This window comes from Oncorhynchus mykiss, chromosome 15, assembly GCF_057628025.1.
Source record: "Oncorhynchus mykiss isolate SJ-2025 chromosome 15, ASM5762802v1, whole genome shotgun sequence".
NCBI classification, from domain to species: Eukaryota; Metazoa; Chordata; class Actinopteri; order Salmoniformes; family Salmonidae; genus Oncorhynchus; species Oncorhynchus mykiss.
Genome location: NC_143036.1, coordinates 86170483 through 86192409, shown reverse-complemented (window position 1 = coordinate 86192409; position 21927 = coordinate 86170483). Strand labels below are relative to the sequence as shown.

The following is a 21927-nucleotide window of genomic DNA, read 5'->3' as shown; positions in this document are numbered from 1 at the left end:
CCTTGCAGTCCTACCCAGGTTTAAAGGCTTGACAATCTCCGAATGTCATTCAACTTTTGGGTGTTTTGTAACAGATGTCTCTTTCCGTTCATCAATTGGCCGCTGCACAGTTTGGATTGATTGATTGATTTGTCAGTTAAAATAAATAAATATATTCACACAGTACAAAGATGTTTTAAAGGATTTGCACAATAAAGCCAGGGACTCATTTCCATTATAGTCCCTATTTTTAACATGACACTGCTGGGGAACCATGATGTATACAACAGCGATGGTCTATACAAATGTGTTCTTATCCAATAAGACTTTGTATTTAAAACAGTGAATGTTGGTCTCTGGCATTATGATGGCGGACAACTCTAACTCATGGAAAAACAGTTGGATAGGGACCTGGGGTCTGAGTCCATGATAATTCTGTGGACCAGACCAAGCTGAATGAATACTACCACAGACAGCCAGGCTGTTTAAAATGCACAACCTCCAGATGAGTATGAGGGGGGAGTACAGCTTGTTATGCTTGTTATGGCTGGTCTGGAGCATCTGTAGATGGTTGGGGCTGCTGGGGAACCATGATGCTCAGCATAATCAGACACTAGACTAGATGTTTGGGCATGCTGGGGGACCATGATGTGCAGCATATTCACACTGGACTAGCACACAGAGACTTTTGGGTGGCTATGACTAGGTATCCATACAATTAGCGACCAGGTTTTAATGTGAATATTTAAAAAAAAAACATTTTCCCATCAGAGTTGTGTTTCTATCAAATTGACTTGTTGTGCACATAAAAATAACATTGTGGTTAAATTCCGAGTTAGTCTATTGGTGGACATAGTGCAGGATAGACAGACTGGTAGTCTATATTGTTACTATGAATGGTGGATAGACAGACTGGTAGACTATATTGTCACTATGAATGGTGGACAGAGGGCAGGATAGACAGACTGGTCGTCTATATTGTCACTATGAATGGTGGATAGGCAGACTGGTAGTCTATATTGTTACTATGAATGGTAGACAGACTGGTAGTCTATATTGTTACTATGAATGGTGGACAGAGGGTAGGATAGACGGACTGGTAGTCTATATTGTTACTCTGAATGGTGGATAGACAGACTGGTAGTCTATAATGTCACTATGACTAAATAACACCCTACCCTGTCCAATATATATATAACACACTACCCTGTCCAATAAATAACACGCTACCCTGTCCAATAAATAACACGCTACCCTGTCCAATAAATAACACGCTACCCTGTCCAATAAATAACACGCTACCCTGTCCAATAAATAACACGCTACCCTGTCCAATAAATAACACGCTACCCTGTCCAATAAATAACACGTTACCCTGTCCTATAAATAACACGCTACCATGTCCTATAAATAACACGCTACCCTGTCCTATAAATAACACGCTACCCTGTCCTATAAATAACACGCTACCCTGTCCTATAAATAACACGCTACCCTGTCCTATAAATAACACGCTACCCTGTCCAATAAATAACACGCTACCCTGTCCAATAAATAACACGCTACCCTGTCCAATAAATAACACGCTACCCTGTCCAATAAATAACACGCTACCCTGTCCAATAAATAACACGCTACCCTGTCCAATAAATAACACACTACCCTGTCCAATAAATAACACGCTACCCTCCCCTGTCCAATAAATAACACGCTACCCTCCCCTGTCCAATAAATAACACGCTACCCTCCCCTGTCCAATAAATAACACGCTACCCTCCCCTGTCCAATAAATATCACGCTACCCTCCCCTGTCCAATAAATAACACGCTACCCTGTCCAATAAATAACACGCTACCCTGTCCAATAAATAACACGCTACCCTGTCCAATAAATAGCACGCTACCCTGTCCAATAAATAACACGCTACCCTCCCCTGTCCAATAAATAACACGCTACCCTCCCCTGTCCAATAAATAACACGCTACCCTCCCCTGTCCAATAAATAACACGCTACCCTGTCCAATAAATAACACACTACCCTCCCCTGTCCAATAAATAACACGCTACCCTGTCCAATAACACGCTACCCTGTCCAATAAATAACACGCTACCCTGTCCAATAAATAACACGCTACCCTGTCCAATAAATAACACGCTACCCTGTCCAATAAATAACACGCTACCCTGTCCAATAAATAACACGCTACCCTTTCCAATAAATAACACACTACCCTCCCCTGTCCAATAAATAACACACTACCCTGTCCAATAAATAACACACTACCCTGTCCAATAAATAACACGCTACCCTGTCCAAAAAATAACACGCTACCCAGTCCAATAAATAACACGCTACCCTCCCCTGTCCAATAAATAACACACTACCATTTCCTATAAATAACACGCTACCCTGTCCTATAAATAACACGCTACCCTGTCCTATAAATAACACGCTACCCTGTCCTATAAATAACACGCTACCCTGTCCAATAAATAACACGCTACCCTGTCCAATAAATAACACGCTACCCTGTCCAATAAATAACACGCTACCCTGTCCAATAAATAACACACTACCCTGTCCAATAAATAACACGCTACCCTCCCCTGTCCAATAAATAACACGCTACCCTCCCCTGTCCAATAAATAACACGCTACCCTCCCCTGTCCAATAAATAACACGCTACCCTGTCCAATAAATAACACGCTACCCTGTCCAATAAATAACACGCTACCCTGTCCAATAAATAACACGCTACCCTGTCCAATAAATAACACGCTACCCTGTCCAATAAATAGCACGCTACCCTGTCCAATAAATAACACGCTACACTCCCCTGTCCAATAAATAACACGCTACCCTCCCCTGTCCAATAAATAACACGCTACCCTCCCCTGTCCAATAAATAACACGCTACCCTCCCCTGTCCAATAAATAACACGCTACCCTGTCCAATAAATAACACACTACCCTCCCCTGTCCAATAAATAACACGCTACCCTGTCCAATAACACGCTACCCTGTCCAATAAATAACACGCTACCCTGTCCAATAAATAACACGCTACCCTGTCCAATAAATAACACGCTACCCTGTCCAATAAATAACACGCTACCCTTTCCAATAAATAACACACTACCCTCCCCTGTCCAATAAATAACACACTACCCTGTCCAATAAATAACACACTACCCTGTCCAATAAATAACACGCTACCCTGTCCAAAAAATAACACGCTACCCAGTCCAATAAATAACACGCTACCCTCCCCTGTCCAATAAATAACACACTACCCAGTCCAATAAATAACACACTACCCTCCCCTGTCCAATAAATAACACACTACCCAGTCCAATAAATAACACACTACCCTCCCCTGTCCAATAAATAACACACTACCCTGTCCAATAAATAACACGCTACGCTCCCCTGTCCAATAAATAACACGCTACCCTCCCCTGTCCAATAAATAACACGCTACCCTCCCCTGTCCAATAAATAACACGCTACCGTCCCCTGTCCAATAAATAACACGCTACCCTCCCCTGTCCAATAAATAACACGCCACCCTCACCTGTCCAATAAATAACACGCTACCCTCCCCTGTCCAATAAATAACACGCTACCCTCCCCTGTCCAATAAATAACACGCTACCCTGTCCAATAAATAACACGCTACCCTGTCCAATAAATAACACGCTACCCTGTCCAATAAATAACACGCTACCCTGTCCAATAAATAACACGCTACCCTGTCCAATAAATAACACGCTACCCTGTCCAATAAATAACACGCTACCCTGTCCAATAAATAGCACGCTACCCTGTCCAATAAATAGCACGCTACCCTGTCCAATAAATAGCACGCTACCCTGTCCAATAAATAACACGCTACCCTGTCCAATAAATAACACGCTACCCTGTCCAATAAATAACACGCTACGCTACCCTGTCCAATAAATAACACGCTACCCTGTCCAATAAATAACACGCTACCCTCCCCTGTCCAATAAATAACACGCTACCCTCCCCTGTCCAATAAATAACACGCTACCCTCCCCTGTCCAATAAATAACACGCTACCCTCCCCTGTCCAATAAATAACACGCTCCCCTGTCCAATAAATAACACGCTACCCTGTCCAATAAATAACACGCTACCCTGTCCAATAAATAACACGCTACCCTGTCCAATAAATAACACGCTACCCTGTCAAATAAATAACACGCTACCCTGTCCAATAAATAACACGCTACCCTGTCCAATAAATAACACACGACCCTGTCCAATAAATAACACGCTACCCTGTCCAATAAATAACACACTACCCTCCCCTGTCCAATAAATAACACACGACCCTGTCCAATAAATAACACGCTACCCTGTCCAATAAATAACACGCTACCCTGTCCAATAAATAACACACTACCCTGTCCAATAAATAACACACTACCCTGTCCAATAAATAACACGCTACCCTGTCCAATAAATAACACGCTACCCTGTCCAATAAATAACACGCTACCCTGTCCAATAAATAACACGCTACCCTTTCCAATAAATAACACGCTACCCTCCCCTGTCCAATAAATAACACACTACCCTGTCCAATAAATAACACGCTACCCTGTCCAATAAATAACACGCTACCCAGTCCAATAAATAACACACTACCCTCCCCTGTCCAATAAATAACACACTACCCTGTCCAATAAATAACACGATACCCTCCCCTGTCCAATAAATAACACGCTACCCTTTCCAATAAATAACACACTACCCTCCCCTGTCCAATAAATAACACGCTACCCTTTCCAATAAATAACACGCTACCCTCCCCTGTCCAATAAATAACACGCTACCCTCCCCTGTCCAATAAATATCACGCTACCCTGTCCAATAAATAACACACTACCCTGTCCAATAAATAAGACGCTACCCTGTCCAATAAATAGCACGCTACCCTCCCCTGTCCAATAAATAACACGCTACCCTGTCCAATAAATAACACGCTACCCTGTCCAATAAATAACACGCTACCCTGTCCAATAAATAACACGCTACCCTGTCCAATAAATAACACGCTACCCTGTCCAATAAATAACACGCTACCCTGTCCAATAAATAACACGCTACCCTGTCCAATAAATAACACGCTACCCTGTCCAATAAATAACACGCTACCCTGTCCAATAAATAACACGCTACCCTGTCCAATAAATAACACGCTACCCTGTCCAATAAATAACACGCTACCCTGTCCAATAAATAACACGCTACCCTGTCCAATAAATAACACGCTACCCTGTCCAATAAATAACACGCTACCCTCCCCTGTCCAATAAATAACACGCTACCCTGTCCAATAAATAACACGCTACCCTGTCCAATAAATAACACACTACTCTCCCCTGTCCAATAAATAACACACGACCCTGTCCAATAAATAACACGCTACCCTGTCCAATAAATAACACGCTACCCTGTCCAATAAATAACACGCTACCCTGTCCAATAAATAACACGCTACCCTGTCCAATAAATAACACGCTACCCTGTCCAATAAATAACACGCTACCCTGTCCAATAAATAACACGCTACCCTTTCCAATAAATAACACACTACCCTCCCCTGTCCAATAAATAACACACTACCCTGTCCAATAAATAACACGCTACCCTGTCCAATAAATAACACGCTACCCTGTCCAATAAATAACACGCTACCCTCCCCTGTCCAATAAATATCACGCTACCCTGTCCAATAAATAACACGCTACCCTGTCCAATAAATAGCACGCTACCCTGTCCAATAAATAGCACGCTACCCTGTCCAATAAATAGCACGCTACCCTGTCCAATAAATAACACGCTACCCTGTCCAATAAATAACACGCTACCCTGTCCAATAAATAACACGCTACCCTGTCCAATAAATAACACGCTACCCTGTCCAATAAATAACACGCTACCCTGTCCAATAAATAACACGCTACCCTGTCCAATAAATAACACGCTACCCTGTCCAATAAATAACACGCTACCCTGTCCAATAAATAACACGCTACCCTGTCCAATAAATAACACGCTACCCTGTCCAATAAATAACACGCTACCCTGTCCAATAAATAACACGCTACCCTGTCCAATAAATAACACGCTACCCTGTCCAATAAATAACACGCTACCCTGTCCAATAAATAACACGCTACCCTGTCCAATAAATAACGCCCTACCCTGTCCAATAAATAACATGCTACCCTCCTCCCATAGCAAAATGTCTCTCTGTCCTTATCATTAGTTTTCAGTTGTTTTCTACATATAAAACTAGATGGCTAGCTAGATGAATAGAATTCACGTATTGCCAGATGATAATTATAAAGTAAAACGTTAATTACATAAAGCAATCTTGTTTCGTCTGTATTGGTAAAAGGTAACGTTAATGCAGGAATGTTAGCACAGAGTGCTTCTCAAATGGACCATTTTATGCACGGTATTATACATATTAGGACACACCCTCTGTTTTTCTCTCTCTTCGCCTGAGCCTCTCCCCTTCCCCCCCTCTCTTCCCAGTTCCCTTTATCTTCCTTTCTCTCTCTCTTCACCTGAGCCTCTCCCCTTCCCCCCCCCCCCTCTTCCTAGTTCCCTTTATTGTCCTCTCCTCCTCTCCCCCTCTTCCCTTTATTGTCCTCTCCTCCTCTCCCCCTCTTCCCTTTATTGTCCTCTCCTCCTCTCCCCTCTCTTCCCTTTATTGTCCTCTCCTCCTCTCCCCTCTCTTCCCTTTATTGTCCTCTCCTCCTCTCCCCTCTCTTCCCTTTATTGTCCTCTCCTCCTCTCCCCCCTCTTCCCTTTATTGTCCTCTCCTCCTCTCCCCCTCTTCCCTTTATCGTCCTTTCTCCCTCTCCCCCCTCTCCCCCTCTTCCCTTTATTGTCCTCTCCTCCTCTCCCCCTCTTCCCTTTATTGTCCTCTCCTCCTCTCCTCCTCTCCCCCTCTTCCCTTTATTGTCCTCTCCTCCTCTCCCCCTCTTCCCTTTATTGTCCTCTCCTCCTCTCCTCCTCTCCCCCTCTTCCCTTTATTGTCCTCTCCTCCTCTCCCCCCTCTTCCCTTTATCGTCCTTTCTCCCTCTCCCCCCTCTTCCTAGTTCCCTTTATTGTCCTCTCCTCCTCTCCCCCTCTTCCCTTTATTGTCCTCTCCTCCTCTCCCCCTCTTCCCTTTATTGTCCTCTCCTCCTCTCCCCTCTCTTCCCTTTATTGTCCTCTCCTCCTCTCCCCTCTCTTCCCTTTATTGTCCTCTCCTCCTCTCCCCCCTCTTCCCTTTATTGTCCTCTCCTCCTCTCCCCCTCTTCCCTTTATCGTCCTTTCTCCCTCTCCCCCCTCTCCCCCTCTTCCCTTTATTGTCCTCTCCTCCTCTCCCCCTCTTCCCTTTATTGTCCTCTCCTCCTCTCCTCCTCTCCCCCTCTTCCCTTTATTGTCCTCTCCTCCTCTCCCCCTCTTCCCTTTATTGTCCTCTCCTCCTCTCCTCCTCTCCCCCTCTTCCCTTTATTGTCCTCTCCTCCTCTCCCCCCTCTTCCCTTTATCGTCCTTTCTCCCTCTCCCCCCTCTTCCTAGTTCCCTTTATTGTCCTCTCCCCCCTTTTCCTAGTTCCCTTTATTGTCCTCTCCCCCTCTTCCCTTTATCGTCCTTTCTCCCTCTCCCCCCTCTCCCCCTCTTCCCTTTATTGTCCTCTCCTCCTCTCCCCCTCTTCCCTTTATTGTCCTCTCCTCCTCTCCCCCTCTTCCCTTTATTGTCCTCTCCTCCTCTCCCCCTCTTCCCTTTATTGTCCTCTCCTCCTCTCCCCCCTCTTCCCTTTATTGTCCTCTCCCCCCTCTCCCCCCTCTTCCCTTTATTGTCCTCCTCTCCCCCTCTTCCCTTTATTGTCCTCTCCTCCTCTCCCCCTCTTCCCTTTATTGTCCTCTCCTCCTCTCCCCCCTCTTCCCTTTATTGTCCTCTCCCCCTCTCTTCCTAGTTCCCTTTATTGTCCTCTCCTCCTCTCCCCCCTCTTCCCTTTATTGTCCTCTCCTCCTCTCCTCCTCTCCCCCCTCTTCCCTTTATTGTCCTCTCCTCCTCTCCCCCCTCTTCCCAGTTCCCTTTATCGTCCTTTCTCCCTCTCCCCCCTCTTCCCTTTATTGTCCTCTCCTCCTCTCCCCCCTCTTCCCAGTTCCCTTTATCGTCCTTTCTCCCTCTCCCCCCTCTTCCCTTTATTGTCCTCTCCTCCTCTCCCCCCTCTTCCCAGTTCCCTTTATCGTCCTTTCTCCCTCTCCCCCCTCTTCCCTTTATTGTCCTCTCCTCCTCTCCCCCTCTCTTCCCAGATCCCTTTATCGTCCTTTCTCTCTCCTGAAGTGTGTTGTGGGGTCAGGCTGAGATTTAAGCAGAGGTATGAGGGAGTTGTGGTCCCTGTAGCTGTGCTGTGATTGGCTCGTTGGTGAAGCTAATTACTGTGATGTTTCTGGCTTCGTAGAGGTCTTGTTAATTAGTTCATGAGGTAATGAATCAATTAGTTAAAGCTGTTCCCACTGAGCTTCCCACTGTTCCTGCCCTCTCCTCTCCTGCCCTCTCATCTCCTTCCCTCTCCTCTCCTGCCCTCTCCTCTACTGCCCTGCCATATTCTCTCCTCTCTTGCCCCCACCCAGCCACTTCTCTACTCTCTGAATGGGAAAGCTGATACAGATCACTGAAGCATCTCTCACTAATATTAGATGAGTTTGTTGATACATTGAGTAACCGACACCTCTCCCTCTTTCTCTCTCAGGCATCACCACATTAATAGCTAAAGGTGTCTATGATTCAGCCTTCCCTCTCCATGATGTAAGTTCCTGTCCTTCCAGCTGCACATACAGTATTTGTGATGTTACTGTTAACCTCATGATAATGTTGCTATTGATAACGCAAACTGTAATACACTGTGAGCTTTCTAATTGTGATGTGATTGGTCTGTCTGACTCCTCCCCTCTCTGCAGGGGGATTATAAGGTCGTGGGTCACTCTGAGAGGAATGACAGACAGGTAACTACTGCTCTACTGTACTATACTATAATATACTGTTGCTACAACCTGGCTCAAGATTGTAACAAACAATGGGAAACCACACACTGAATGAAGGAATATTTTTTTTATTTATTTCATAAATAAACACTCACAACAATAATCAGATGAGGCATGACAGTCAGTAAATTAGGTGTCAACTGCCAAAACCACAACGAAACGACCAAAGGTATGCATGGAGAGAGGAATCTCTTGCTGAATGGGGAAACGGTGGCTTTATGCCACAGCTGAGCTGTCACAGGTGTACCCCATCAGCCATGACGACCCTCCCAGCTCCGCCCACCTCTCCTACTCCGCCCACCAATCTCCTGCAGGAAGTAAGCACAGCAAAACCCAGTAGACAGAGCAGGGAGGTGCCGTAACACTACTCTACTACAGTGCTTCCCAAACTGGGGGTTGGGACCCACTTGTATTGTACTCTGATGTCTGGACTCTACTCTGATGTCTGGACTCTACTCTGATGTCTGGACTCTACTCTGATGTTTGGACTCTACTCTGATGTCTGGACTCTACTCTGATGTCTGGACTCTACTCTGATGTCTGGACTCTACTCTACTCTGATGTCTGGACTCTACTCTACTCTGATGCCTGGACTCGACTCTACTCTGATGTCTGGACTCGACTCTACTCTGATGTCTGGACTGGACTCTACTCTGATGTCTGGACTGGACTCTACTCTGATGTCTGGACTGGACTCTACTCTGATGTCTGGACTGGACTCTACTCTGATGTCTGGACTGGACTCTACTCTGATGTCTGGACTGGACTCTACTCTGATGTCTGGACTGGACTCTACTCTGATGTCTGGACTCTACTCTGATGTCTGGACTCTACTCTGATGTTTGGACTCTACTCTGATGTCTGGACTCTACTCTGATGTCTGGACTCTACTCTGATGTCTGGACTCTACTCTACTCTGATGTCTGGACTCTACTCTACTCTGATGCCTGGACTCGACTCTACTCTGATGTCTGGACTCGACTCTACTCTGATGTCTGGACTGGACTCTACTCTGATGTCTGGACTGGACTCTACTCTGATGTCTGGACTGGACTCTACTCTGATGTCTGGACTGGACTCTACTCTGATGTCTGGACTGGACTCTACTCTGATGTCTGGACTGGACTCTACTCTGATGTCTGGACTGGACTCTACTCTGATGTCTGGACTGGACTCTACTCTGATGTCTGGACTGGACTCTACTCTGATGTCTGGACTGGACTCTACTCTGATGTCTGGACTGGACTCTACTCTGATGTCTGGACTGGACTCTACTCTGATGTCTGGACTGGACTCTACTCTGATGTCTGGACTGGACTCTACTCTGATGTCTGGACTGGACTCTACTCTGATGTCTGGACTGGACTCTACTCTGATGTCTGGACTGGACTCTACTCTGATGTCTGGACTGGACTCTACTCTGATGTCTGGACTGGACTCTACTCTGATGTCTGGACTGGACTCTACTCTGATGTCTGGACTGGACTCTACTCTGATGTCTGGACTGGACTCTACTCTGATGTCTGGACTGGACTCTACTCTGATGACTGGACTCGACTCTACTCTGATGTCTGGACTCGACTCTACTCTGATGTCTGGACTGGACTCTACTCTGATGTCTGGACTGGACTCTACTCTGATGTCTGGACTGGACTCTACTCTGATGACTGGACTCTACTCTGATGTCTGGACTGGACTCTACTCTGATGTCTGGACTGGACTCTACTCTGATGTCTGGACTGGACTCTACTCTGATGTCTGGACTGGACTCTACTCTGATGTCTGGACTGGACTCTACTCTGATGTCTGGACTGGACTCTACTCTGATGTCTGGACTGGACTCTACTCTGATGTCTGGACTGGACTCTACTCTGATGTCTGGACTGGACTCTACTCTGATGACTGGACTCTACTCTGATGACTGGACTCGACTCTGATGTCTGGACTCGACTCTGATGTCTGGACTCGACTCTGATGTCTGGACTCGACTCGACTCTGATGTCTGGACTCGACTCGACTCTGATGTCTGGACTCGACTCGACTCTGATGTCTGGACTCGACTCTACTCTGATGTCTGGACTCTACTCTACTCTGATGCCTGGACTCTACTCTACTCTGATGCCTGGACTGTACTCTACTCTGATGCCTGGATTCTACTCTGATGCCTGGACTCTACTCTGTCTGTACTCTACTCTGATGTCTGGACTCTACTCTACTCTGATGTCTGGACTCTACTCTACTCTGATGTCTGGACTCTACTCTACTCTGATGTCTGGACTCTACTCTACTCTGATGTCTGGACTCTACTCTACTCTGATGTCTGGACTCTACTCTGATGTCTGGACTCTACTCTGATGTCTGGACTCTACTCTGATGTCTGGACTCTACTCTGATGTCTGGACTCTACTCTGATGTCTGGACTGGACTCTACTCTGATGTCTGGACTGGACTCTACTCTGATGTCTGGACTGGACTCTACTCTGATGTCTGGACTGGACTCTACTCTGATGTCTGGACTGGACTCTACTCTGATGTCTGGACTGGACTCTACTCTGATGTCTGGACTGGACTCTACTCTGATGACTGGACTCTACTCTGATGTCTGGACTCTACTCTGATGTCTGGACTGGACTCTACTCTGATGTCTGGACTCTACTCTGATGTCTGGACTGGACTCTACTCTGATGTCTGGACTGGACTCTACTCTGATGTCTGGACTGGACTCTACTCTGATGTCTGGACTGGACTCTACTCTGATGTCTGGACTGGACTCTACTCTGATGACTGGACTCTACTCTGATGACTGGACTCTGATGTCTGGACTCGACTCTGATGTCTGGACTCGACTCTGATGTCTGGACTCGACTCTGATGTCTGGACTCGACTCTGATGTCTGGACTCGACTCTGATGTCTGGACTCGACTCTGATGTCTGGACTCGACTCGACTCTGATGTCTGGACTCGACTCGACTCTGATGTCTGGACTCGACTCGACTCTGATGTCTGGACTCGACTATACTCTGATGTCTGGACTCTACTATACTCTGATGTCTGGACTCTACTCTACTCTGATGCCTGGACTCTACTCTACTCTGATGCCTGGACTCTACTCTACTCTGATGTCTGGACTCTACTCTACTCTGATGTCTGGACTCTACTCTACTCTGATGTCTGGACTCTACTCTACTCTGATGTCTGGACTCTACTCTGATGTCTGGACTCTACTCTACTCTGATGTCTGGACTCTACTCTACTCTGATGTCTGGACTCTACTCTACTCTGATGTCTGGACTCTACTCTACTCTGATGTCTGGACTGGACTCTACTCTGATGTCTGTATTGGACTCTACTCTGATGTCTGTATTGTACTCTACTCTGATGTCTGGACTGGACTCTACTCTGATGTCTGGACTGGACTCTACTCTGATGTCTGGACTCTACTCTACTCTGATGTCTGGACTCTACTCTACTCTGATGTCTGGACTCTACTCTACTCTGATGTCTGGACTCTACTCTACTCTGATGTCTGGACTCTACTCTACTCTGATGCCTGGACTCTACTCTACTCTGATGTCTGGACTCTACTCTACTCTGATGTCTGGACTCTACTCTACTCTGATGCCTGGACTCTACTCTACTCTGATGCCTGGACTCTACTCTACTCTGATGCCTGGATTATACTCTGATGCCTGGACTCTACTCTACTCTGATGTCTGGACTCTACTCTACTCTGATGTCTGGACTCTACTCTACTCTGATGTCTGGACTCTACTCTACTCTGATGTCTGGACTCTACTCTACTCTGATGTCTGGACTCTACTCTACTCTGATGTCTGGACTCTACTCTACTCTGATGTCTGGACTCTACTCTACTCTGATGTCTGGACTCTACTCTACTCTGATGTCTGGACTCTACTCTACTCTGATGTCTGGACTCTACTCTACTCTGATGTCTGGACTCTACTCTACTCTGATGTCTGGACTCTACTCTACTCTGATGTCTGGACTGGACTCTACTCTGATGTCTGTATTGGACTCTACTCTGATGTCTGTATTGTACTCTACTCTGATGTCTGGACTGGACTCTACTCTGATGTCTGGACTGGACTCTACTCTGATGTCTGGATTGGACTCTACTCTGATGTCTGGACTCTACTCTACTCTGATGTCTGGACTCTACTCTACTCTGATGTCTGGACTCTACTCTACTCTGATGTCTGGACTCTACTCTACTCTGATGTCTGGACTCTACTCTACTCTGATGCCTGGACTCTACTCTACTCTGATGTCTGGACTCTACTCTACTCTGATGTCTGGACTCTACTCTGATGACTGGACTGTACTCTACTCTGATGACTGGACTGTACTCTACTCTGATGACTGGACTGTACTCTACTCTGATGACTGGACTGTACTCTACTCTGATGACTGGACTGTACTCTACTCTCATGACTGGACTGTACTCTACTCTGATGTCTGTATTGTACTCTACTCTGATGACTGGACTGTACTCTACTCTGATGACTGGACTGTACTCTACTCTGATGTCTGTATTGTACTCTACTCTGATGTCTGGACTCTACTCTACTCTGATGACTGGACTGTACTCTACTCTGATGACTGGACTGTACTCTACTCTGATGACTGGACTCTACTCTGATGTCTGGACTGGATTATTCTCTGATGTCTGTACTGGGCTATTATCTGATGACTGGACTGGACTCTACTCTGATGTCTGGACTGGACTCTACTCTGATGTCTGGACTGGACTCTACTCTGATGACTGGAATCTACTCTGATGACTGGACTGTACTCTACTCTGATGTCTGGACTCTACTCTGATGTCTGTATTTTACTCTACTCTGATGTCTGGACTGTACTCTACTCTGATGTCTGTATTGTACTCTACTCTGATGTCTGTACTGAACTCTACTCTGATGTCTGGACTGTACTCTACTCTGATGTCTGTATTGTACTCTACTCTGATGTCTGTACTGTACTCTACTCTGATGTCTGGACTGAACTCTACTCTGATGTCTGTATTGTACTCTACTCTGATGTCTGGACTGAACTCTACTCTGATGTCTGGACTGTACTCTACTCTGATGACTGGACTGAACTCTACTCTGATGTCTGGACTGTACTCTACTCTGATGACTGGACTGTACTCTACTCTGATGTCTGGACTGTACTCTACTCTGATGTCTGGACTGAACTCTACTCTGATGTCTGGACTGTACTCTACTCTGATGACTGGACTGAACTCTACTCTGATGTCTGGACTGAACTCTACTCTGATGTCTGTACTGTACTCTACTCTGATGACTGGACTGTACTCTACTCTGATGTCTGGACTCTACTCTACTCTGATGACTGGACTGTACTCTACTCTGATGTCTGGACTGTACTCTACTCTGATGTCTGGACTCTACTCTACTCTGATGACTGGACTGTACTCTACTCTGATGTCTGTACTGTACTCTACTCTGATGACTGTATTGTACTCTACTCTGATGTCTGTACTGAACTCTACTCTGATGTCTGTTCTGTCTAAGCTGCTGCATGATGAGTGGGCCAGATATGGAGCCTTCTACAAATACCAACCTGTGGACCTCATCAGGTATCAACATTACTACATGATTACTACATAACATTATCATTGGGTGTTGGCATTACTACATTAATACCACATTACCAACAATACTATGTTATAACAACATTACATTATCAGATTCCCACATTACCACAACTATATTACATTATCATCCGGTACCAACATTACAACATTGTTATTTCATTACATTATCACCAGGTGTCCACATTGTTACATCATCTGGTACCTACATTATTATTGCATTATCATCACCCTAACCCTAACCCATTACTATATTACTGCGTTACAATATCATCAGGTACCAGCATTACTACAATGTTACCATATTACTGTTATTACTACATTACATATCAGATACCAACATTACTATGCTATCACTACATGACATTATCAGGTATCAACATTACATTATTACTGCATTACATTATCAGATACCAACATTACTATGCTATCACTACATGACATTATCAGGTATCAACATTACATTATTACTGCATTACATTATCAGATACCAACATTACTATGCTATCACTACATGACATTATCAGGTATCAACATTACATTATTACTGCATTACATTATCAGATAACAACATTACTATGCTATTACTACATTACATTATCATTACATCACATTATCAGATACCAACATTACTATGCTATTACTACATTATCATCAGGTATAATCATTGCGTTATTACTGCATTACATTATCAGGTACCAATACTACTATTGTTACTACATAGATCATTAGATACCATTATTACTACATTACATTGTCATAATTTTTTACAGAGCAATTTACAGGAACAATTAGGGTTAAGTGCCTTGCTCATGGGCACATTGACCGATTTTAAAAAAAAATATATATATATAAAAATAATTCTCGCCTGGTCGCCTCAGGGCTTCAAACCAGCGACCTTTCGGTTACTTGCCCAACGCTCTTAATTGCTAGGCTACCTGCTGCCCCCTCATTAGTTACCAACATTAGTAGATTATTACTACATTATCATCGCTCATTATTACTAGTGAACCCAAACCCTAACAGCAGCCTCATCAGGTATCAGCACCAGTCTCTATTAGTACATTACAATGCTGCATTATATTAAGGATCACACATCTGACTGCTGATGACCTCTGACATACAGGAAGTACTTTGGGGAGAAGATCGGTCTGTACTTCGCCTGGCTGGGCGTCTACACTCAGCTGCTCATACCAGCCTCTATGGTTGGGATTATCGTCTTCTGCTACGGCTGTTACACTGTGGATATGGACGTACCCAGGTACACACACACACACACACACACACACACACACACACACACACGCCAGCTACACGCCAGCTACATGTCAGGTACACACACGCCAGCTACATGTCAGGTACACACACAGACCAGCTACATGTCAGGTACACACACAGACCAGCTACATGTCAGGTACACACACAGACCAGCTACACACACACACAAACCAGCTACACACACACACACACACAGACCAGCTACGTGTCAGGCACACACTCTAGTCTTGTCTGTGTGTAGGAGGAGCATTGGCAGACTGGAAACAACAGCTGAACAGGAAGGCACTGGGACCTCATTTAGAAACGTTGTGTTTGCACAAAGTATGCCCCAAAACGTGCCAGTTTTTTCAGGCAAAAGTCATTTAAAGAGAGGCCCGTTAGCGGCCGCTATAGTCATTTAAAGAGAGGCCCGTTAGCGGCTGCTATAGTCATTTAAAGAGAGGCCCGTTAGCGGCCGCTATAGTCATTTAAAGAGAGGCCCGTTAGCGGCCGCTATAGTCATTTAAAGAGAGGCCCGTTAGCGGCCGCTATGGTCATTTAAAGAGAGGCCCGTTAGCGGCCGCTATGGTCATTTAAAGAGAGGCCCGTTAGCGGCCGCTATGGTCATTTTAAAGAGAGGCCCGTTAGCGGCCGCTATGGTCATTTAAAGAGAGGCCCGTTAGCGGCCGCTATGGTCATTTTAAAGAGAGGCCCGTTAGCGACCGCTATAGTCATTTAAAGAGAGGCCCGTTAGCGGCCGCTATGGTCATTTTAAAGAGAGGCCCGTTAGCGGCCGCTATAGTCATTTAAATAGAGGCCCGTTAGCGACCGCTATGGTCATTTAAAGAGAGACCGTTGATGGTTCTATAGTCATTTAAAGAGAGGCCCGTTAGCGGCCGCTATAGTCATTTAAAGAGAGGCCCGTTAGCGGCCGCTATGGTCATTTAAAGAGAGGCCCGTTAGCGGCCGCTATAGTCATTTAAAGAGAGGCCCGTTAGCGGCCGCTATAGTCATTTAAAGAGAGGCCCGTTAGCGGCCGCTATGGTCATTTAAAGAGAGGCCCGTTAGCGGCCGCTATAGTCATTTAAAGAGAGGCCCGTTAGCGGCCGCTATAGTCATTTAAATAGAGGCCCGTTAGCGACCGCTATGGTCATTTAAAGAGAGACCGTTGATGGTTCTATAGTCATTTAAAGAGAGGTCGTTGATGGTTCTATAGTCATTTAAATAGAGGCCCGTTAGCGACCGCTATGGTCATTTAAAGAGAGACCGTTGATGGTTCTATAGTCATTTTAAAGAGAGACCGTTGATGGTTCTATAGTCATTTAAAGAGAGACCGTTGATGGTTCTATGGTCATTTAAAGAGAGGCCGTTGATGGTTCTATAGTCATTTAAAGAGAGACCGTTGATGGTTCTATAGTCATTTAAAGAGAGACCGTTGATGGTTCTATGGTCATTTAAAGAGAGGCCGTTGATGGTTCTATAGTCATTTAAAGAGAGACCGTTGATGGTTCTATAGTCATTTAAAGAGAGGCCGTTGATGGTTCTATAGTCATTTAAAGAGAGACCGTTGATGGTTCTATAGTCATTTAAAGAGAGGCCGTTGATGGTTCTATAGTCATTTAAAGAGAGACCGTTGATGGTTCTACAGTCATTTAAAGAGAGACCGTTGATGGTTCTATAGTCATTTAAAGAGAGGCCGTTGATGGTTCTATAGTCATTTAAAGAGGGGCCGTTGATGGTTCTATAGTCATTTAAAGAGAGGCCGTTGATGGTTCTATAGTCATTTAAAGAGAGACCGTTGATGGTTCTATGGTCATTTAAAGAGAGACCGTTGATGGTTCTATAGTCATTTAAAGAGAGGCCGTTGATGGTTCTACAGTCATTTAAAGAGAGGCCGTTGATGGTTCTATAGTCATTTAAAGAGAGGCCGTTGATGGTTCTATAGTCATTTAAAGAGAGGCCGTTGATGGTTCTATAGTCATTTAAAGAGAGGCCGTTGATGGTTCTATAGTCATTTAAAGAGAGGCCGTTGATGGTTCTATAGTCATTTAAAGAGAGGCCGTTGATGGTTCTATAGTCATTTAAAGAGAGGCCGTTGATGGTTCTATGGTCATTTAAAGAGAGGCCGTTGATGGTTCTATAGTCATTTAAAGAGAGACCGTTGATGGTTCTATGGTCATTTAAAGAGAGACCGTTGATGGTTCTATAGTCATTTAAAGAGAGACCGTTGATGGTTCTATAGTCATTTAAAGAGAGGCCGTTGATGGTTCTATGGTCATTTAAAGAGAGGTCGTTGATGGTTCTATAGTCATTTAAAGAGAGGCCGTTGATGGTTCTATAGTCATTTAAAGAGAGACCGTTGATGGTTCTATAGTCATTTAAAGAGAGGCCGTTGATGGTTCTATAGTCATTTAAAGAGAGGCCGTTGATGGTTCTATAGTCATTTAAAGAGGGGCCGTTGATGGTTCTATGGTCATTTAAAGAGAGGCCGTTGATGGTTCTATAGTCATTTAAAGAGGGGCCGTTGATGGTTCTATAGTCATTTAAAGAGAGGCCGTTGATGGTTCTATAGTCATTTAAAGAGAGGCCGTTGATGGTTCTATAGTCATTTAAAGAGAGGTCGTTGATGGTTCTACAGTCATTTAAAGAGAGGCCGTTGATGGTTCTATAGTCATTTAAAGAGAGACCGTTGATGGTTCTATAGTCATTTAAAGAGAGGCCGTTGATGGTTCTATAGTCATTTAAAGAGAGGCCGTTGATGGTTCTATAGTCATTTAAAGAGAGACCGTTGATGGTTCTATAGTCATTTAAAGAGAGACCGTTGATGGTTCTATAGTCATTTAAAGAGAGACCGTTGATGGTTCTATAGTCATTTAAAGAGAGACCGTTGATGGTTCTATAGTCATTTAAAGAGAGGCCGTTGATGGTTCTATAGTCATTTAAAGAGAGGCCGTTGATGGTTCTATAGTCATTTAAAGAGAGACCGTTGATGGTTCTATAGTCATTTAAAGAGAGGCCGTTGATGGTTCTATGGTCATTTAAAGAGAGGCCGTTGATGGTTCTACAGTCATTTAAAGAGAGGCCGTTGATGGTTCTATAGTCATTTAAAGAGAGGCCGTTGATGGTTCTATAGTCATTTAAAGAGAGGCCGTTGATGGTTCTATAGTCATTTAAAGAGAGACCGTTGATGGTTCTATAGTCATTTAAAGAGGGGCCGTTGATGGTTCTATAGTCATTTAAAGAGAGGCCGTTGATGGTTCTATAGTCATTTAAAGAGAGACCGTTGATGGTTCTATAGTCATTTAAAGAGAGGCCGTTGATGGTTCTATGGTCATTTAAAGAGAGGCCGTTGATGGTTCTATAGTCATTTAAAGAGAGGCCGTTGATGGTTCTATAGTCATTTAAAGAGGGGCCGTTGATGGTTCTATGGTCATTTAAAGAGAGACCGTTGATGGTTCTATAGTCATTTAAAGAGAGGCCGTTGATGGTTCTATAGTCATTTAAAGAGAGGCCGTTGATGGTTCTATGGTCATTTAAAGAGAGGCCGTTGATGGTTCTATAGTCATTTAAAGAGAGGCCGTTGATGGTTCTATAGTCATTTAAAGAGAGGCCGTTGATGGTTCTATAGTCATTTAAAGAGAGGCCGTTGATGGTTCTATAGTCATTTAAAGAGAGGCCGTTGATGGTTCTATGGTCATTTAAAGAGAGGCCGTTGATGGTTCTATAGTCATTTAAAGAGAGGCCGTTGATGGTTCTATAGTCATTTAAAGAGAGGCCGTTGATGGTTCTATAGTCATTTAAAGAGAGGCCGTTGATGGTTCTATAATCATTTAAAGAGAGGCCGTTGATGGTTCTATAGTCATTTAAAGAGAGGCCGTTGATGGTTCTATAGTCATTTAAAGAGAGACCGTTGATGGTTCTATAGTCATTTAAAGAGAGACCGTTGATGGTTCTATAGTCATTTAAAGAGAGGCCGTTGATGGTTCTATAGTCATTTAAAGAGAGACCGTTGATGGTTCTATAGTCATTTAAAGAGAGGCCGTTGATGGTTCTATAGTCATTTAAAGAGAGACCGTTGATGGTTCTATAGTCATTTAAAGAGAGACCGTTGATGGTTCTATAGTCATTTAAAGAGAGGCCGTTGATGGTTCTATAGTCATTTAAAGAGGGGCCGTTGATGGTTCTATAGTCATTTAAAGAGAGGCCGTTGATGGTTCTATAGTCATTTAAAGAGAGACCGTTGATGGTTCTATGGTCATTTAAAGAGAGGCCGTTGATGGTTCTATAGTCATTTAAAGAGAGGCCGTTGATGGTTCTATAGTCATTTAAAGAGAGGCCGTTGATGGTTCTATGGTCATTTAAAGAGAGGCCGTTGATGGTTCTATAGTCATTTAAAGAGAGACCGTTGATGGTTCTATAATCATTTAAAGAGGGGCCGTTGATGGTTCTATAGTCATTTAAAGAGAGACCGTTGATGGTTCTATAGTCATTTAAAGAGAGGCCGTTGATGGTTCTATAGTCATTTAAAGAGAGACCGTTGATGGTTCTATAGTCATTTAAAGAGAGGCCGTTGATGGTTCTATAGTTCCTGTGTTCTTTTGCCCATCTTTATTGTTATTGGCCAGTCTGATATTTGGCTCTTTCCTGTGCAACTCTGCCTAGGAGGCCAGCATTCCGGAGTTACCTCTTCACTGTTGACGTTGAGACTGGTGTTTTGCGTTTACTACTTAAGGAAGCTGCCAGTTGAGGACTTGAGGCATCTGTTTCTCAAACTAGACACTCTCATGTACTTGTCCTCTTGCTCAGTTGTGCACCGTGGCCTCCCACTCCTCTTTCTATTCTGGTTGGAGCCAGTTTGCGCTGTTCTGTGACGGCAGTAGTACACAGCGTTGTACAAGATCTTCAGTTTCTTGGAAATTTCTCGCATGGAATAGCCCTAATTTCTCAGAACAAGAATAGACTGACGAGTTTCAGAAGAAAGTTCTTTGTTTCTGACCATTTTGAGCCTGTACTTGAACCCACAAATGCTGATGCTCCAGATACTCAACTAGTCTCAAGAAGGCCCGTTTTATTGCTTCTTTAATCAGAACAACAATTTCAGCTGTTCTAACATAATTGCAAAAGGGTTTTCTAATGATCAATTAGCCTTTTAAAATGATAAACGTGGATTAGCTAACACAACGTGCCATTGGAACACAGGAGTGATGGTTGCTGATAATGGGCCTCTGTACACCTATGTAGATATTCCATAAAAAATCTGCCGTTTCCAGCTACAATAGTCACTTACAACATTAACAATGTCCACACTGTATTTCTGAACAATTTGATGTTATTTTAATGGACAAAAAATGTGCTTTTCTTTCAAAAACAAGGACATTTCTAAGTGACCCCAAACATATGAACGGTAGTATAGAGATCAGATCAAGTTCTCTATTTCCTTTAGATACCGTCTTGGCCTATTACCAATACTTCCACAGTATACAGATAATACGGGTGTTATTGTCCCCATAACAGGTGACTGATGGGTGTTTTTCAGGCAGAATTATAATGCCTGTTCTCGCGTGCACAGTTTGAAGACCGGTGTGATTTATACCAGGAAGCATGGGTATGTTTGGCGTGCACCAAGTTTAGAAGTATCAATATGTTTGTGGGTTAGCAGTCTGTACAGAAATGGTGCACACAGATATTTAGTGTTCAATTTACTCAGCGGTTATAAATGAGGCCCCGGGTGTCTCTGGAACATTCCAAGTCGGGGTTGGGACCCCTATTGGAGGCACAGGGGAATTGCAGTGGAGTCCCCTCATACAAAATGTACCTTTTTTTTTTTTGCGAAAGAAAAATGTGACTGTGTGTGTAGCCTGGAGATGTGTGATAAGCAGCAGAACTTCACTGTGTGTGTGTGTAGCCTGGAGATGTGTGATAAGCAGCAGAACTTCACTGTGTGTGTGTGTAGCCTGGAGATGTGTGATAAGCA

At 44.3% G+C, this 21927-nt stretch overlaps 1 protein-coding gene across 1 annotated transcript in view; it reads left to right on the top strand.

Moving 5' to 3' along the window:
• The window catches only part of ano2b (anoctamin 2b), a 110282-nt gene that overhangs the window by 25596 nt on the left and 62759 nt on the right, over positions 1 to 21927 (top strand). The window contains exons 8-11 of the mRNA XM_090199052.1: positions 8770 to 8825; positions 8978 to 9022; positions 14617 to 14681; positions 15823 to 15957. Of these exons, the coding sequence (XP_090055178.1) occupies positions 8770 to 8825; positions 8978 to 9022; positions 14617 to 14681; positions 15823 to 15957 (301 nt within the window). The remainder of the gene's footprint in view (positions 1 to 8769; positions 8826 to 8977; positions 9023 to 14616; positions 14682 to 15822; positions 15958 to 21927) is intronic.